Source organism: Poecilia mexicana, unplaced genomic scaffold, assembly GCF_051168715.1.
Source record: "Poecilia mexicana isolate PSO_F unplaced genomic scaffold, ASM5116871v1 scaffold_7, whole genome shotgun sequence".
NCBI lineage: Eukaryota > Metazoa > Chordata > Actinopteri > Cyprinodontiformes > Poeciliidae > Poecilia > Poecilia mexicana.
Window position 1 is genome coordinate 4,541,934 of NW_028263376.1, and position 20,784 is coordinate 4,562,717.

At 40.2% G+C, this 20,784-nt stretch overlaps 1 protein-coding gene across 1 annotated transcript; it reads right to left on the reverse strand.

Moving 5' to 3' along the window:
* Positions 1–1,178: 1,178 nt before the first annotated feature.
* On the reverse strand, positions 1,179–6,279 carry krt8 (keratin 8). Its single transcript, XM_014983032.2, has 8 exons — positions 5,706–6,279; positions 3,940–4,148; positions 3,344–3,404; positions 3,176–3,271; positions 2,719–2,883; positions 2,499–2,624; positions 2,138–2,402; positions 1,179–2,048 (listed from the first exon to the last, which is right to left on the reverse strand). Exons 1-8 carry the CDS (start codon positions 6,144–6,146, stop codon positions 1,807–1,809), a joined length of 1,605 nt encoding a protein of 534 aa, XP_014838518.2. The 5' UTR covers positions 6,147–6,279; the 3' UTR covers positions 1,179–1,806.
* Between the last annotated feature and the right edge of the window lie 14,505 nt (positions 6,280–20,784).

The following is a 20,784-nucleotide window of genomic DNA, read 5'->3' on the forward strand; positions in this document are numbered from 1 at the left end:
TTGTTTTAAAGTGCTTTATAAATAAAGCTGGTATGGTATGGTAGTTACCTTAACCAGTAATTAATCAATGTCTGCATTTACAATACAGACAGATTTGCACAAATGGACCAAGACCCAAACTGTGTTTAATTTGTTACATAGACCAGCATAAAATATGCAAATAAATGTATCTAAAGCAACATGCTTCAGATACAATGTCACATATATTTTTTATTATGAGTCAAGCTGTGTTTATAGCAGTTTCAAGAACCGCCAATTATCATTGAAGGTCACTGGACACAGGAGATGCCTTGCTATAATATAGTTAAACGTTAATCAATGAACCAGAGTGGGGAAATAATACTTAGATGTCTTAGATGTCGCAAGTATGGGATCAGAACAAGATTTGCAAATCAAAACAAGATTTACAAACCAAATACATTATCAAATAATACACAAATGACTATCAAAGTGGGTAGCTTTCTCTGTAGCAACAACTGCATGAAGTGCCATTCAATCAGTAATTAAGAATACAGGCCAATGTGGATAATGTGGCATTATTCAACTCATGTTATATATTTCTTCCAATCTATGAATTATAGCATTAGAAAAAATCAAGATACCTGTGATAAAGCACACCATAAGAACAAAAAATGGTGTTGTATACTAGTTAATTAATATTATTGAAGTTAACCGTCTCTCAATAAAGTGTAAATTTCAGGAAAAAACCTTTTCTTTACATTGAGAAAATCATCAATTGTTTTCTTTAAATTGAAAACTGTTGACAGTTTTTAATGGTTACATGGTACTGACAGCTAACCTGAACATTGTAGCTGATTACAGCTTATACACTGGTGTTTGGATAATAAAGGGAGGAAGTCCATGTTATTCAACATGTTAGTGATACTCCACGTGCTACTGACTAAATTTTAGCTAACCTTAACAGTGATGCTAATTTTCAGCAGTGGATGGCCTGATTCAAGTTCGACCAATATTCACATTTTGACAAGCTGTTTTTAAATTTCTCCAGAAATGTTGTAGTTGTTTTTTATTAATTTTCCAGATTCCATTGAGATTCTGATTCAGGATTAATCACTTTCCGCCCACTTTTAACTAATAAGGTAAAACTAAATGCTGCAAGTACTTTTTCTGATTAGTGTTTTAGTGAGTCGCTGTTAAAAAGGAAAGTCAGACATCTGTCCATTTAGTAAACACATTTTTATTCAGGTTGGTAGCAAAAACAGCACCTCAGGACAACAGTGTGACGTGGGCAGCTTCCTAAGGGGTTGAACAGTTTCAGTTACAGAACACGCACAGGGAAGACATGCACAACCTACTGTAGGAGGCAATTTTAAAACAAAAGTTGACCAACAACACTGAAACTCTGTTTCAGTACATTCACATTCCTTTAACAGGATCACTATCCATTAAATGCAACAAAATGGCCCTTCATGAATGGTTCAGCACTTGCATAGACTTCATGGGAGTGTGCTCTATTTTATTTATTTATTTTTTCCTTTCTTCCCTACTTGCAATTTGCCCAAGTTGAAATTCACTGGTCGGTGCAAAACTACTTCTTTTAGTACAAACAGTCAGACATCAGACAAACTGAATGAGTTCATTGGTCCCTTTCAGATCTTTGGTAGTGTTAGGATCATTTATTGCTTCATGTAACACGTTTGTGCTCTATTGGAGAGTGGGCAGAAAGCATTTTACTTCAGACTGTTTTATTACAATAGTGGAGGTGGGTGAGCAGTGAGTATAAAACTACCAGAGAGGCAGAGGAGATCAAAGCAGGCAGGTAGCTGCACCTCTAATCTAGACAGCTCAATCCTCAATGACCTCGGAGGACTCGGACACCACCCTGCCGTCCTTGGTCTCAATCATCTTGATGACGACGTTTTTCTTGGTCTGGGTGGTGGTGCTGTAGCCGCCGGCGCTGCCGCTACCGCTGCTGAAGCCACCAAGGCCGCTGCCGTAACCGCTGCCATAACCGCTGCTGTAACCGCTGCTGTATCCGCTGGAGTAGCTGCTCTTCATACTGTCTGCAGGGAAACTGCTGTAGCTTGCTGTTTAGATCAAACCAGACGAATGTAAGACAATGTGCAAATTTAGCAAACTGTGAAAAGGCTTCAAAGTCCATTTGAAGTTGACTTACTGCTCTGCTGGGAGATGTTGATGGCCTTGATGCCGTTTGCCAGTCTGTCCTCCTCTCCCTCCAGCAGCTTCCTGTAGGTGGCGATCTCAATGTCCAAAGCCAGCTTGACGTTCATCAGGTCCTGGTACTCTCTGATCTGGCGGGCCATGTCCTGCTTGGCTCTCTGCAGTGCCTCTTCCAGTTCCTTGATGCGGGCCTTGGCATCCTTCACCGCCAGCTCGCCGCGCTCCTCAGCCTCTGCAATCTGGGCCTCCAAGTTGGCACGCTAATAATTGACAGAAATAAGTTAAACTGATTATGAAATAATGATATAGTGTGGCTTATAGTCTTGTTCCATGCTGAGTGAACCTATCTTCTGTACCTGTCCCTTGATGGCATCAATCTCTGATGTGAGTCTCTGAATCATGCGGTTGAGATCTGCAATTTCTGTTTTGGTGGCTCGCAAGTCATCCCCATATCTGTTGGCGGATGTCTGCATCTCTTCATACTAAATGAGCATCAAAGAAAGGAGGTCTTAGAAACTGCCTCGGCTCTTGCTGAAACCAGGAAGTGTTAAATATCTTAAATGAGATCTTTAATACCTTGGTCTTGTACCATGACTCTGCCTCAGCACGGGTGCGGTTGGCGATATCCTCGTACTGCGCCCTGACCTCAGCCACAATGGCATCCATGTCTAGGTTACGGCTGTTGTCCATCTCCACAATGACTGAGGTGTCCTTGATCTGGCTCTGGAGCTCACGCAGTTCCTGAGGAAATTTAAACAAAAGTCAGGGAGAGAACAAAGGAGAAGAATTAGTCAACCCTAGTTCTTGAGGAAATCCATTCCACTACTATGTTTCCATAGATGGTGCAAGAGTCGGATCAAAATGCTTAACAGATGTTCAAAGAATATGCATCAAAGCAAATTCATGCTCTAAAATTAAACCACAAACATTATAGGAATGCCATGACTGGAATAATAAATCAATAGCTGACTAAGTTCAGAGACTTAAGAAGCTAAGAAACAATTAACACCAACAAGAACAGTCTGTGCCGTACCTCCTCGTAGATCGACCTGAGGAAGTTGATCTCATCTGTCAAGCTCTCCAGCTTGGCCTCCAGCTCAACCTTATTCATGTAGGCCTCATCCACATCCTTAAAAAGACATGCTTGTTAGAATGGCACATCAAGATAGAGCAGTGGATAGAGGAGTGGAACAATGTTTACCTTCTTGATGAGGACAAAGTCGTTCTCACACTCTGTGCGCTTGTTGATTTCATCTTCATACCTGAGAAGGTAAAAGTAGAGTTTGTCACATGGGTTTGAGTACATACAAAATCTCATCACATATTCTCTTCATCCCATTTAGTCTGATGCTACTCTAGGTGGCAGTAGTTGTCCATAAGTGCCTTGTGCACCTCCCTCAGACATCTGCCTCACAGAGTGTTAACTCATGGTGAAGTGAGGGAGTTGTTACTGATATTTTTCCTTTGGGAACTTCTTAGTTCATATACTACTTTTATCTTTGGACAAGCAGCAAACGTAAGTTTCTAGTTGCCAGTTTCTGTTGTAGCCTTGTTAGAGTATTTAACTCTCTCTTTGTAGTACAAACTCTCTGACAGCCAACTCGGTTAAATGAGTTGTACCAAAAGTGTACTGGGTGTCTGTAGCATGCTTCCTTAGTGTTGTAATTCCCTGATGTTTGTATGATGTAAGCTGACGGACAGATGTAGGGAGGAGTCCCTGTAATGCTGATATCTCACTTGAACCCAACAGATGGATCCTACAGAAAGCCAGTCTGTATTAACCCTGTCAACACTCACTTGTTCTTGAAGTCCTCCACCAGGCCCTGCATGTTGTGCAGATCGGCCTCCAGCTTCATCTTGTCATTGCCCAGACTGTCCAGCTGTCTGCGGAGGTTGGCGATGTAGGCCTCAAACATTGCGTCGATGTTGGAGCGGGTGGTGGTCTGTCCCTGCAGCAGGTTCCATTTGGTCTCCAGCATTTTGTTCTGCTGTTCCAGGAAACGAACCTAAACATAGGCAGAAGGCGAATAATTAGCAGTGATCATTTTAGGATATCCATTCCATTCAAGAAACAATCAATAAAGACGTAATGAATGGCTCACATGCCTGTTTCTTGGTGGTTAAGTGACTTCATAATTAGAAATTTGGACTATTGCAGAACTTTCTAGATATATATATAACATAGCTTTAAGGTTCATGTCTGCACTGTGCCTGCAGTCTCAGTTCCTCTCATTCATTTGTTTTCCAAGGCGAGTGGTGGCTGTTTTTTCCACACTAGCCAACAGGAAGGACTCCATGACATATGCACATCCTGACAGGATTTAGGTGGTCGGAAAAAAAAGGGCAGTGATGAAGGAATTGAGCTAGTTAACCCTTCTCTTTCACGCCTTCCTGTTTTTCCACTAGGATAGACAAAAGGGGAGTGGCCAAGTCACTACTGCTGCCCGATGTAGAAAGGTAAATATTTAACTGTATATTACAGGCTTGATGAGGGAGGAATGTGAAGAAGAAAGTGATGAAAGGGTTGCCTAAAAGTGTATGTGTGTTTTTTGGGGGGCGTATTTGCTTTGTGGTGGTGAGCTTACATTTTTGTGACGACTAAAAGGGTGATAACAAAAGCAGATCAGACAACTCAGTGGACCTTGGACTCTGCTACTGCGGATCAAATGACTTCAGATGGTCTTGAATTGACCATTGAGTAAGCATACACAGCAAAGTGACTCAGAACGCTACAGATGGACAAAACAAACTTTGGCTGAAGTTTATCTGTTCAGTTTTGACTTATGCAAAACATTCCTTATCTTCATTTAATCATTGCACCAGAAGGCGGAGAGTCGATACACGGCCAGTCAGCTGGCAGTGGACAGAACATGAAACCAGTTGGCCTTTTTAAATATTAACTCATTACTGAGACCTCAGGGGACTGATACTCTCCTGGACATGCACACACAGGGCACACACAGAGAGTTGATTTGAAAGATTAAAAGTTGCTCTATTCATCCAGTCATAGGACACACCTTATCTAGGATGTTACTGTCAAGGTAACAAAAGGCAGTATTTAATGACTCTGTGTCTGAGTGTGTGTGGTATGAGGCAATAGGATGGAGGACAGGGCAGCATAAACGGCCACACCCGAACTGAGGGAGGGACCATTCCCAAGGTAACCCATATCACAAGCTCTTAGCTCTGCCCTGACACACCCTTAAGCTTTTTTTCCCCTTTCTTTCTCCCTTCTCTTCATGTCTGTGTCTCATTTAAATTTGGCATTTTGACAGCCAGATCCAGAAGATAGAAAGCTGAACCCTGTGTAGCCTGTGTTTCATTTGTGGGAGGTGAGGAAAGCAAACAGAGGAACATAAATCAACTTTCTCTATGCAAAACAAGGGAGGAAGTCAATGTTGCATGGCATGTGCTGAACATATGGGTCTCTTTTCAAGGTTGTATAAGAATGTCACAACTACAAGCAACTTTTACTCTGTTTAACTGAACTTGCAACGCTACCAAAACATTTTTCACCAGTTTGGAGAGGAAGTTTTTACACACATAATGTCACAGGCTCTTACCTTGTCAATGAATGAGGCAAAGCGATTGTTGAGGCTCTTGATCTGTTCTTTCTCTTGGGTACGGACAACTGAGATTGTGGGGTCAATCTCCAGGTTCAGAGGGGCCAGCAGGCTCTTGTTCACGGTGACGGCAGTGATGGGGGCCTGGGCAACCATGCTGCCTCCAAAGCCCATACCCAAGCCTCCAGCACCACCCATGCTGGAGCTGACGCTGTACGCAGAGCTGCTGGTGATGCCTGCTCCTCCATAGCCTGCTCCTCCATAGCCTGCTCCTCCATAGCCTGCTCCTCCGAAGCCCCTGCTGCCAGAACCTCCATAGGAGCTCTTGACTGTGAAGGTCTTGCGGGAGGTGATGCCACCTGGTCCAGCATAAGAGCTGCTGCTGAAGCTCCTTGGGGCATTTGAGCTCCTGTAGGAAGTGGTTGAGGTCCTGAAAGACATTGTGAAGTAGTTTTCTCTTTTGACTGAAGTAAGTTTTGGATGGTCAGAGCGATCTGTGATCTAATCAAGGCAGGCAGACAGGCAGGCCAGCAGAGGGGAGAGACCAAGGCGGATAGACAGAGGGGAATCTACCGAGGAGTTTTAAACCCTGCCTCTGCTGTGGGAGGGGACTTACACAAGTTGCAGATCTGGGTGAGAGGGAGGGCTGGGTTGTAACTCTACACCTCCCTGACACACTGCCCAGCCAGTCAAAACTATTACCCTCCTCTTCTACATGCTTCTCTAAGTTGATACAGAGATCTATTTGAAGAATTTCAAGAGGTGATACTTCTTTTCTCTCCCTTTCTTTCTGTATTCAAATGCAGAACATTGTGTGAGATCTGGAGATCTGATCAAATTTGAAAAAGTTCAATTTTAGAGAGTATTTAAAAGGAGTGGTTCAAGATTAATCTTTGTTGTATATATGATTCATCTGAAAGCAAGATGTGTTGATGGAATAGGGTTAGGGCTAAGCATTGATTAATGATGCAACAACAAACAATGAATGTGAACAAAAATACATGGTTGGGTTGTTAATCTGACTTAATTAGCTTTCCAGTATAACCAGTTCTGTTTTACATGTTGAAATAAAAACCAGAGCAGGTTAGACTGTCAGTAGATCCAACCTGCACCAGCAATCTATTAAATAATGGGTTTCAGCATCTGAATTTATCTTTATCAAATTAGAAGTCATAGAAATAACAAAGCAACCTGCTGGCCTCAGAAGCTGAGAACAGCCTTTACTGCTGTAAATATGTTTGTGTGGTTTTGTCATGATGGTGAGATATAATAATCTTGAGAAAGCCACATGAAAAATATTTATAGCTAGGTTTGACTGACCTTCAGGTTTGAACTGCTGCGTCCTTAAATGTCAACTAAAGTTGGTGATTCCAGTTGGTTGATCTAAAACAAAAAGCAGACAACAAGTACATTAAGTGATTTGTCAAGTTTTAGATTGCCTTAACGTTAGGTAGAGCTAGCCTAGATGCCAACACCAGCACCATGATGTTTGGGGTTTATGCTAAGCTATGTTAACCAGGTTTCTCCAAACTGCAATCATCATTTAATAATTCACAGAATAAGCTGCTTGACATTGGCAGAGAGAAGCAAGTTTTTCTTAGATGCAACCTTCAATAATTTGAGAAATGAGTCCAAGTTGAACCATTTGAGAGGAAATAAACAGGGACTCCAAGATTCATTGATGAGAAGCATTGTTACAGCAAAGGCATGATTAACCAAGTACTGATGGGTTTTTTGCTGCTAGTTATAAAATATTAGATGAAAATGGTTATAAGGTCATTATTCATTGACTTGAAGAATTTGATTCACATGTAGCTGAGTGAAGCAATAACCTTACATTAAGGTGAAACAACATAAAAATGTACTTCTTTAAGGATGTGATGAGATAATGTTAACCTTAAAGCTTTTCCAAAACACAAATCTGGCCAATAACAAGGCTTGCATTGACATTTTTGATGCTTTGGGGTTTAAAAAACAGTCCCAGCCCTGTTTCTTATTGAAACTAAAAGCGCATGGACAGGCTTTCATCTGAAAACCAGGTGAACAGCACTAACCAGCACGCTTTTGTTCCCAAGGGTTGTTCTAACATGACTGAGCCCAGAGGAATGGCAAACCTAAGTGTCTGGATTTATATAATCCTTAATGAGAAGTCTTCTCACATATCAGCCTAAATCACATTCATTTTCTCAGGAAGAAACTAGGATTCATTTTTGTGTTCCATGAACAGCTTTCATTGATTCATACCCATTGTCATTCAGAGCATATGTTGCAAATTCTGGTAACACTTTATTTGAAGGGGGGTGAATGAGACTGTCATGACACTTTCATAAACGTGACATAACACCTGTCATGAACATGAATAAGCCTTCATGAATATTTATGACTGTTGTCAGAAAGTGTCATTTGGTAAATTATGACACTTTTAATACAAAGTTGACATTATTCAAAATGTCTTTATTATGACAACTTGACATTAACCAAGAAATCATCACTGTTTAAACTTTACCTTTAATAGCATAAAGTTACCTGATTTTTCAAGTGAAATCAGTAATACTTTTATAACAAATTTATATCAGTAATGATTTCTTGGTTAATGTCAAGTTGTCATAACAAAGACATTTTGAATAATGTCAACTTTGTATTAAAAGTGTCATGATTTACCGAATGATGCTTTATGACAACAGTCATAAATATTCATGAAGGCTTATTCATGTTCATGACAGGTGTTATGTCATGTTTATGAAAGTGTCATGACAGTCTTATTCAACCCCCTTCAAATAAAATGTTACCCAAATTCTCACTCTACTTCAAAAATAGAGCCACCATTGCCTTTCATTGTAACTTCATACAGTTTCTCACCAGGTTAAAAAAAAAGGCTGCATGACTCCCAGTCCACCAATACCCGCCCTGCGTTCGTCTCCTCCCTCGTCTTATTTCCTCCTCAGTCCCTCGTTACCATGAGTCATGAGTCTTGGCATTACCAATCCAACCCCCTCCACCATACCCTCTCCCCTCCATTTTCTCTTGCCATCTTTTCTTCCCACCAATGCCTTCTGGCCTTATTGTCGTCATAGAAACTTGCCGAAATCAAACACATTATTGTCTTTCAAGGGGCAAACTTGGCGTACCAGCTCAAATGTGGGCTACTAGCAACTGTCCCGGGTACCAATGAGTCTGAGTTTGATCTTCTGTCACATAAAAAGGGTTTTTTAAGTAACAAAGCTGTGGCCAAAGACTTTTCTGTTCTGTTTTGTGAAGTACCCATGACAACAGTGAAATCATGATCATATAGCATCAGCTGGCTTTGAATCATGTTGTCTTGCTGAGTTGTGAAAAGCAGTTGCTCATTCAGAGTTTATGTTTCCCAGTGCTCTGAACTGAATTACTGTCATTTTCACAATGCATTGTTTGCCATGTTTTTCATGATTGCATTACTCCAGTTACTGCAAAAGTCGATCAGTTGTCCATTTTTTGTCATTGGGTTAATAATAATTCTGTTTCTTTTCCTCAAGAGACACAGCTCAAAACCAACCTTTAATTTTTAAGTTATTCTGTAAGAAATGTGAAGCCCATTGTGAAAAAAGACAAACTTCTCTCAAAGGAAACATTTAATGCTCTAATGGGGTTCTTATACCTCCTGATTGGTTCTTTTATTTATGTAGTGCTTAACAACTAACTAAGGTGAACAAAGGACTTTGCAGTAAAAAAAAATCACATCACAAGAAAAAGAGAACAATAGAATCCAACAATAGAAATAGAAAAAATGTCACTATTCTCTGTGGCATTAAAAACCCGAAAAAATAAGTCTTGAGACTTGGACTTAAAGATGTCTGGGTCAGATGTGGAGTGAACATCTACAGGGTTAGGGTGCTGCCACTGAAAAAGTCTGGTTACCCTAATACCTTAACCTAGTCCTTGGGTCATCTAATAAAAGTTGATCTGTTGTCTTCAGGGATCTCTCATGTTCAGAAAAACTTAAAAATAAGTTTGGACAAGCCCGTTAAAGCTTTAAATACAAACAAAAAATTAAAGTAAATCCTAAACTGGACAGGAAGTCACAGTGAAGAGGATAAAACTGAGGTAATGTGTTCATGTCTTGGTTAAAAGACAGGCAGCTCTGGACAAGTACAAGTGGTCTTAGGGAGAGACACCAATACAGAGTCCATTACAATGATGAAGTCGAGAACTAATAAAGGTGTGAATGGCCTTCATCAAGTCGGTACAATTTCAAAACGATTTAACTTTGATCAGTGGATGCAGTTGATTTTTTTTATTGTTGATTTGTGTACTAAATTTAAACTCCTGATCAAAAATGATCCCATGGTTTCTAAAACTGTTCAAAAACAAGAAGTTTTTACTTAGCCACTGTTTGACAGCCGTTACGCAGTCCAAAAAACAGAGAACTGCATTATTGACACCTGACTTGGATAAATAGATTTGTAAATCATCTGCATAATTGTGGAAGCACAGTTGCTGCCCAGTTATAACTTCACCTAGTGGAAACATATAAAGGGAAAAGAGAAGGGGCCTGAGAATGGAGCCCTGTGGCTTGTGAGACTGAAGTTTGTCAATTGACTTTGTTTATTCTGAAGTGCTTCATGCTTTTTCTCTTCATTTGCCACTAGTTTGTCTGTCAAACTAGTGGCAATGGAGGTCATGCCATTAGGCATGCCCTCCAATAGACCTCTGAAGGTGGACTGTGGCATCTGGCACCCAGATATTTGCAGCAGATCCTTTAGCTCCAGAGAGCTGTGAGGTGAGGGCCTCAATGGATTTAATTTGTTTGTCCAGCACATCCCACAGATCCATCTGAACAGATGGATTGACTTGTGTGGAATCAGGAGACCAAATCAATGTCACAATCTCTTTGTACTGCTGAAAGAAATCAGAGTCTTCAGGGAATAGATGAAAATGCCCTACACTGTGCAAAGCAATGTTTAGGTACTTATCAAAGAAAATAATCAACATGGGACCCATGATTCTACAGAAGAACATTGCTTATCCTTAGATTTTTCCCTACTGGTGCAATCTGCTCCCCATGCAAGCAACACACACACACACACACACACACACACATGCACGCACACGCACACACACACACACACACACACACACACACACACACACACACACACACACACGCACACATCAGAGTCATCAGACCATGCCGCCTCTTTCTCTTCAGGGATGCACTGATTGTAGTTTTCCGAACAATCACAGATCTTTAAAAAACCTGACCAGCCAATTCCGATTTAGCCCGACAATGGTTTTTTGTCTGAAAAGTAGCTAAATTTAGCAACATTGTCACTAAGTTGGTAAACGTTAGGTGACTGTGAAAGCGCTAAGACCCATGTCTTGGCTCTGATTGGTTGGTTCTTCATAGCACTGGGAGAAGACAGAATTTTGGCCTTTTGCTAAACAGTTAAGACTGGAAAGACAACTAACTAAGGAAGAAATTGAAAATAAGGATGTTTTTATTTCCATTCTCAGGCGCCTAATTGGCCTCTGTGTGGTGATGGTGTTTGTTCTGGAGATAGCTACACATCAGGCCAGGTAATCACCTGTAGCCTGTAATGATCCCCCTCTCCAGATCCAAGCCCTTTGTTCCAGGAATTGCACAGGCCCGAGAAATTACATCAATCAGAGCTGCAATCAAAGTATTCTGTAAGAATTTCACACCAAACATCTTCCAAGAAGCACCAGACCTACGCCTGCCATTGACGGTGTTCATTGCAGTCAGCTTTAATCACAGTTTCATAAGGACGCGTCACATGCTTGGAGTGTTTGTCTGTCATCACAGCACCAGAGAGCAGAAGGTATTCCTTCAGCTGTTGGCTAATCCCACGCAGGCGGCTGATGTGTCTTCGGACAGGGGTGAGCACAACACTTAGTAGCATGATAAGTGGGTGTACACAGCGGTGGACCTTTACCCCTCGTCTGGAAACATGTCAGAGGAGCCGTCACTGTCAGAGCACCTCGACTGTGTGTCACAACTGTTTATGAGGGTGTGTGTTTATGGGTGTAACCCTCCCACTCCTGCGCTCTGGTCGACCAGAAAAAACACAAATGCGGGGTGGAGGAAATTATTTAGTGTGACTCAACGCTCAAAAATGTGATGAAAACACATGAAGAAGGATTCTATTATAATTTCAGTAATAGATTGTTTCAATTTTTGTAGCTACAAACAAATACATATCAATTTTTACAGCAGAAGACTTCATCAAGTGACCCTGAGGTGGTCCAGCAGCCCTTCCTGCCAGGATACAGTACAATCTCCATGGACTTTGAGCCACCCTTTTTGTTTAAAGGCTCCATTGTGTAGCAATGAGGTTTCTATACCATTAAGTGGAAAATGACCCTCCCTGTCAGGCTGGGCAAATAAACCTGTCTGGATTTATTCCCCTCTATAACAACAGGTTATGTAGAATTTTCTTGATAAAGTCTGAAAAAGAATACAAATCAAGCTTTTGGCTTAAAGTTAATGAGATAATGAATAAGCATGTTAAAGTATGCATCAGGTGATTTTAATCAGGCTTACCAGAATCTGCTCTGTTTAGAATTTACTCATTGTTTACATATGTTTAAAATTAAAAGTTAAAACTTTGGTGGTGATGTGGTGTGGTGCATGTGTTTGGGAAACTGGGAGGACTTGCTGATCTTTTGCTCAGTGTGGCATTTTTCTGTGCAAAATGTGTTAGATTTCATATCTGATAAAAAAAAGGGAGCAATTAAAAAAAATTATATTTTATTCAAATATATACCATGTCTGAAAATTAAGATGTTTTGGACTGCTTCTTTCTGTAAATGTTCATTCTGAGTAATGTAGAAATATCTTGCATTTTCTCAAAATGAGACGAAAGCAAACAGAAATCAGAGGAAACGGGAAAATAAATATATATTTGAAATGAAAGATGGGAAGATTTTCTTATTACAGCTGAGGCTGAGGTTGATAAAGTTCAGGCCCAAATCTGAGTGATAAGGATTATCTGATGTAGTATCTGTTGCCACCTTCAGAGAGTAAACTGAACCCTGGACCCTGAGTTTGACCTTTGTTAGAGAAACATTCCAAGCATTCAGGCAGACATTTAAAGCTTTAACAGCTCCTGCCTGCTAACTGGTCCTGGATTGCAGATTAGTTTGGCATTCCCTTTCTTCTGTGGACACCTGGGCAACAATCCGTGGCTCATTCTCTGTTTTTCCTTGTAGCCATCTGCTCTGGTGGTGGGACAGTCCAGGCAAGTCCTTCAGCATTTGCTTTCAATTCTCCAAAATCACAGTTTGCAACTTAAAATTGTTCTAAACTAAAATTCAGAATCTCTCATAACCAGCCATCACACTTGAACTTCTCAGGGTTCACAGATTGAGGATGTTGAGTGGCACTAACATTTATAATAAAATACATGTTCTATCCTTTATGTCTTATATCCAAGTGCTGGTGAAAAAATCTCAAACTTTATTTTGAAGTTTATTTGTTTTCTGCTGAGGCCAAAACAAATTCTATTTCTATTACATTCATCTCAGAAGTTGATTGTAATGTGGTTTATACACAAACTAAAACAGTTGTATATTCTAACCTGAAGGGCTGTTGGAAGCCGCTGGTCTGATATCTTCAGGCTCACATTGATCTAAAAGGTTCAGGTGGTTCCAGGCTTCAGGTCCAGGATTTCCTGCTATTGTCAGTTCCACGGGTCAGAAAAATGGATTAAATTCACAGCCTGTCATCTCTGAAACTACTTTCAAAGCAGCCTGAAGCCTAAGGATGTACTTACGTTGAACACATGAAGGACTTTATATTTTGTGAATACACAGATGTTTTTACCATCTGAAGAATTTCTTCTGTTTTACCTGTTTTGTCACATTTAAATACCTTAGATTATGAAATAAATTTTAGTCAGACTAAAATCAGACTTTCACTATTTCAGCTAGTGAAACTGAATTCATTTGTAAAAGGATAAAGTCTATCATTTTTATTACAAGTTATTTTTATAACTGGAAATTAGTCTCAGATCACCAGAGATTTGCAAATATGTTTACAAATATGTGCAAATCTTTGTTTATATTCAGCTCATGTTGAAAAAACACAACTTCTTAATTTTTGTGTTTCCGTCAAATAAAAGATGAAATTAAAATCACATGTGAATAATCTTGTTCACGCGATAATTCATTAAAAGTCATGGTAGGCCGTCCATTCTCAAGAAGGTTGTCAAACAGGTCGATCCAAGTCTACCTGGTTATGATCATACCTTGGTGTGGCTGATGAAACTGAACTCAGCTTTCTAAAAATCTGGATAGCCACAGTTAAATCATGATTTCACAAGGGGGCAAATACTTTATTTTTAATTTTTATTTTTTTATGTTAGGCCAGATAAACCAGATTAACTTGGAGTAATCACAGTGTGAGCTGACAGTTGCATGGCATACCTTCATGGACATCATGACTTTTTTTCCACTTATGTAATGGTAGCAAAGCATGCAGGATGATCTGTCTGCACTGCATGATCGTCCTCTAACAAGGGAGTGACCAGAAAGCATGTAGAATCTAGAATGCCGTCTGTCTGCCCTTTACAACCAATGAACCAGCAAGCTGCCTCTCAGTATCAACATGCTGCTTAAGGCCAACACACACTCTGCAAGAACAGAGAAATTTGTTCATGTTCCTGAGGTGAAGAGAGCAAGAACGAAAGGCTCTCTGGCCAGGACACTTCTGACTCTACAACAACTCAAGTTTAGAAGTTTCTGTAAGTCTTTATTGGGCTGTTCTTCTGCAGTGTCTGCATGTATTAACTGTCAGACACCACACAAGAAAAAACTTTCTTACCAGATGATGTATCAAAAACGAGGTACTAAAACTCCCAGACCAGGGCAGTGAGAACAAAATGATATCATGTTACAGAACATGTTTTTCTGTCCCTTTGGGTACGAATTGGCCTTAAGTTTGGGAAATTTAAATTTTTATGTCTTGGTCCAAGAAAAAATAAACATACAATTGACAAAAAGAGTAAGAACATTTGAGTTTGGTTGATTATCTTTATTGTAAGTGCTTGTTACAGAACTCATAGCTGAGGCTAAACCTCATTTGTTACCCTTCAAAGGGCAACAACTTTGTGTCTGTTTTCCAGACAAAGTGCCATTTTATAGCATAATCAAGTAACTATGTTACCATCAGCTGTTAGAACAAATGCTTTATATATAAATACCAAATATGAGCTAAAAGAAAGTTGAGCCAATAATTTAACCCCTTCAAATTGGGCCTCTACCTCTTTAAAAACTCTTCCTGAAATGTTGCCTTCAGGGAGTCATCACAATATGGCTCCTCTATTAACCCATTAACAACATTTTTACAGCATTTCACTGAGAAGTATCTCCCATAATGAGCTCAGCAGATGCCTAGTTCTGCCAGGTGTTTGCTAATTGCTGCTGGCTAGTCAGAAGGAGTGGCGTGGAGGAGCTGCGGGTAGAGGGCTGCTCTGTGAGGCCGAAACTTGGAAGCTGCATCTCTGAGGAATTAGGTCATTGCTTGGGGGAGCTAGGCTCCTCAAGCGTTTTGCACAGCGGAATGGTTTCAAACATGCATTAAAGTATCACTCCAGGAATGTGTTTGATGAGAATAACATCAGATGATGGAAAGCTCAAAAAAGTTAATTTGACATAATTCTGCCCCTTTAAATGTTCCCTCCTTTCCACATACTGAAGGAGAAGAGCAGAGCAGAAGGCAAAGGTGGTGGCATTACAAGTTGGGCAACATGGTACAGGTGATTGCTAAAGCATCCAAGACGTTGACATAGCCTTGTAGTCTCATTAGACAACATCACGATTGTTCAACATCCTGGCAAGAAGCAAACCTGTGGGACCAAATCATAATTTGACCAAGTGTAACACGTTTTGCATTTCAGGTGAATTTATCGGGCAATTGAGCATAAAGGTGTCACAGTGGTCCGGTGATATATGGATTGGGAGGGGAACAGCCAGAATGCAGCCACTTCATTGGAAAAACTTGTTCAGTTGATTAAAGGAGAAATTGGGGATCAGCCACTGACACAGCAGTCACTGCATCTAGGAGTCTAGACATGGGAAAGACAACTTGCTGAAGTTTAAATTGAGAATACGGAGGAAAGAAAAGGTGTTTAAGTTACTCTGAAGGTAGCATGGTTGCTGGAGTGAAATTTGACTATATGAGAAACTATTGATCTCCTAGGACTTGTACACAACATTCTCTTGGTTTTAAAGAGAATGGTTAAAAAGATAAAAGCAAGCAGCAATTTTGTGGATACAAATGTCCTGATACCCAAATAACAGGATGATGGACAGGTTGTTTAAAGATAGTAGAAAGGAACTGGTATCACTTCTGTCAGCTCTCAGAACAGGAAACTGAGGCTACAATTCACACATGCTCATGAAAATTGGACAGCAAGCGACTTGTTAAAAGTTGACTGAATATTTGATGAATATTTGAAGCACCTTAAAATATGGATCTCTCCTGCCTTACATCAGCAGTTCAGGTTATAGGTAGTGGTGTGGGAGATACTTTCTTTGTACCACTTATCAGTTGATCGTTGTGTAAGCATCACAGTAAACCTGAGTCTCTGTACTCCAGTGGTCGTCACAGTCTCCAGATTTGTTGCAGCATCTTTGCGATGTGGTTGAATAGTTGTGCGTCCATCCGAATCGTCTTAGAAATCTGCTGCAACTGTAAATGCTGTTATGTCAAAATGGGTTAAAATCTCTCTGCAACTTTTTCTACAACTTATTGAATTTATGGCACAAAAAACGGGCCATTAACTGTGTCCACTGTTGTCATGCCTGCTAGAAATTTGCCACAAATCAGCAGCTATTGAAGTTCAGAGGAAAGGCCTGTCTTGAGGAGGCCTACCAATCACAAACAGACATAGAGATCATGTGCTGCAAAAAAGCTTTCTTAGAACAGATCCAGTATAGATTATAGGTTTGTAAGCTGTATTACAGGTACAGCACAGCTGAGCGACTTTGGTTTGAGGTGACAAGCAGACTGAAGAGTATACAACATAACACACCACCTTGAATCTGTGCTGTAAGTTGAATCATTATGAAACATCCTGGGCAATCTCAACACTGATATACAGAGAGGATCGTTCTTCTGACACAACAGGAAGTTGGGCGGACGGTGTCCTGCAGCCAGTCAAGACTCAGAGGGTGTGTCCAGGTTCAGTCGCACCGTTTCAGGGCAGTAAATCCTCCACTCAAAGTCGTCCTTCACCGGGCGCTCATCTGTTATTTCAGGCATGCCTATCATTCCTCATCAAGAGCCGGATTGCACACTGGGTTTTACTGATAACCACCACATGCCAGCGGTTCACGGTTGCCCAGGGTAACGTCTGGGCAGGTAATCAGTAACACCTGTGGATAAGTCAGTGAGCTGCTGACTCAGAAATGTGCAGCAGCACAGTTTGAAATGAGTTTCTCACAAACTCTTCCCCGGTTTTGTCACATGTTGTCTTTCATATGCTGTGGATAATCTGTTGTCTATTAATGCACAATTACACATGCACATTTTGTATCATACAAAACTGATCCTACTTGGTTGCACGGTCCTTGGATCAGAGTACACGATTTCTGATAATGGCACAGTTTTGTTATAAGTATATTATTCGTAATTATGTTTTTATATATCTTAATGGTTTTTTCTTTATCTTTGTGTTAACCTACATGCATCGATGTAGCTGTTACACCTGAATTTCCCCACTGTGGTGTATGAAAGGATATTTGCAGTTCTATCCAGCAGCCGTTATTAAGTATTTCAGGTTTGTCAGGCTCTGCAATTTTCCATATGTGGAAGTGGTTTGCATAAGGTTGTGGCTTCATCAACACTCTGTGCACTGAAAGAAAGATATTTGATGTTAGTTCTTTATTTTATATACTAAACCAATGTGACTACATTTTGTTTCTTTTTATCATTTTCAACAACTTCAATCTATGTCACACTTTATTGTAAAACCTTCACATGTGTTTGAATTTTCTTTTAGCTGCATCTTTCTGCATCTCCCTTTGCATTTTTTGTGAATATTTTTTGACCTGCTTGGAGAATTTATTGTCTATTTGCTCTAAAAGCTTGTATAGAATATCTAGGAATATTTTTTTCTCACAATAACCATTTTGTTTACACAATTTTGTCAGGTTTGAAATATTCCTTGGTTCACTCTCTGTAAAGTACTAAATTGATATAGAGTTGGCCAGTGTTTTTTTTTTTTTTTTGCATTTCAGTACATGTTAAGTGTCATAATTCCCAGCTATGAATCCCATAAATAAACATAAAGGTGTTAGAATACCCTCCTAATTCTAAGTTCTTTGGCAGCGAAATGTTGTAATGTGTAACTACTACATGTTTGGTAATATAAGCTAAAGGTATTTCTTTACCAACGCGTTCATCCATTTATCCCTGTGAACTGGTGTGTAAAAACTTGAAAAAAATCTCTAGATAGGCTTCAACATCAGTTTTACAATCTGCCTTTTCGATCCTTTGCCATTCAGTATTTATAACTCAGTTTGGAAAAAATAAAACAAGGCATGGATATGTAACTGAGGAGGTTGTTGCACACATGTTCCATGGAAAAACCTGGTCCCACTCAGCTCCATGGCCCTGAGCCCACTTTACCAGTGCCCACAAAAAAGTTGGTTCCTCTCTTGATTTGCTGTCTTCTTCTTTCCAACACAAAGAGTTAGTTTGTGTGCAGGGAAGCTTTTCCCTCTTATTTAAATCACAGACTCATTTCATTTGGCTCCTCTTTCTATTAATTCATGCTGCACGGTTTGCTCATGTTTCCGCATATGTGTGTGTGTGTGTGTCCTTGTGTGATCCTGCTCTTACAGTTCTCCTCTGCCCGCCCTTCGGCCACACCCACCGTTGCCACGACAACGGGGTTTACCACAAACCGGCAATGACTTATGCAGATACATGTGTGTCTGCAGTAGAAATGGCGTGGTTGCTATGGAAACGGCAGTACACAGAGCCATACAATGTGCAACTGCGCATTGTGGGGTGCGTAGCTGCGTGGTGGAAACAAACGCAGCTCAGGGCATGTGTGTCACTGGAGATTTGCAGTCGCCTCTCTTCCTGGCAACCGACCGGACAGAAGTTGCTCAAACACAAAGTCTTTGTGAGAAACTGATTCACGTTAATTCGGCCAGACTCAGGCCTCAAGACTTCTGCACATTTTTGGAGACTGAGTCACAACACAAACAGCCCCTGTGCAGACTGTAAAACAATGAAAGATAAACACATTTCTGTCCGGAAATGGTACTCTGTGAAATTGTGTGTGAGGGTGAGAGAGGGTAACGGAGAGGGGCGGTGGACTTTGTCCTTTAGAGACAAAGACACCAGAAAGCACCAATGAAGACACACAGTCTTTTTTAGATGTCTGAAAGTGCAAGTGAAGAAAACTGAGCTCAGTCTGTTTCCAATTAAGCGCTCAATGCTCCTCCTTGTTGGAGGTTGCGTATGGTTTCTGTTATCCCAAACAAAATGAATGATGTGCAGATCAAACATAAGGATTTTCATATATTTTCACAAAAGTGGTGAATAATAATGTATTTTGATTTAGAAAAACAAGAAAATCTGAAGTTTTCCCCTGGGAAGTAAAGTACAGGTATGGAGATTCTGCCTAGTCTGGACATGTGGTTCATCTATATAATGATTTCTCATCAAGTTAGTGTGAGAAGGAGAACAGTTCTGTCAACTGGCCATAGGCAAAGTTTTCTGTGTCTGTCCTACACAAAGTATTATGCTGAAGCCATTTTGTGTAGTTAAAACGTTCCTGCTGTACTGTTACATTATGCTATATTTGACTTTATATGCTTGCCTCTCACATACTAAATCGAAAATAGTGTTTGCTAATTATATTGAGGTACAATCAATATAAAGTTTGATTTATTCAGTTAAAGGAAGAATGTAGTTTAAAAAAACTATCATAAAGAGAAATTATGAAATATTACATGTAAATCATACTATGCATGGATCTTCAAAGAGTTGTTGTGGGAGATGATGCTCTGAAAAGGCCTCTGACTGAAGAATGTTGCTGTATGACAATGTGATGACTGTCACAACAACGGGGTATGGTTGTCGTGACAACATGGTTGGCATGGTTACTGGTCATATCCAACGGAGATGATATTTCACAGTAAAATGTCCTGCACTATCAGTTGTTGGTAAGCACTCTTAATCAAGTTATTTGCTTTTGTCATTCCTCTTTAAATTTCTGTTTGGCTGCATTGGTTAGAATACTGGGCAAAGAGATGTTGGAATTGGGGATGTGATCTTAAGCCATTATGATCCATAGTAGAGATGGTTTGAACTTCCTCCTTGTGAAAATAAAACATATTAAGCTCCAATTGGAAGCCATGAATCAGATGCCAACTTTACCATTATTTCTATTTCATCGGTCTGTTACTCTCTGTTTTTCTGCAGGGTATCCAAAGGAATGCTGCAGAAATGATTTAGCGCTTATTGGTGCTTAAATTTTGTGAGACATTGCAACTAGCATCATCATTAGACGACTGAGTCAATTCAACAGGTCAAGTAAAGCTTCCTCTTGAACTTCAAAGTAAAAGCCTAAGATATAGAATCACTCATATCTGGGATCATAATAATACGTCAGACAAAGACACAGCAACCCCAACTTCATTTTGGCGAGACATTTCATGCCTAAGCACCATGAGATCCCACCACACACACTGCTAGTTACAACATATATATGTATCCAGCTTAAGTGAAGTTTGGAGGAAACATGACAGTCTTGCCTAGAGAAGAAATGCAGTTTTTTCGCTAAGAGTGGCAACTGGTTGTAATAGGTAGCCATTATTTCAAGGTAGTGGTCCTCGGAGTTTGTTCCTTCTTTATGTCAAGCCCTACAAAACACTTTACTGTAAAAGGTAAAATGCCAAGTTATGGGTGTTCTTTGAATTCAGATCTATGATATTTGTGGACTTCATAAAAAATGCAACCTAAGGGCCAATGGAAAAATCGATCCATCATCTCTACCCACTTATCCTATAGGGTCACCTTTCTCCAGCAGACTTTAGACGAGAGGTAGGGTACACCCTGGACAGG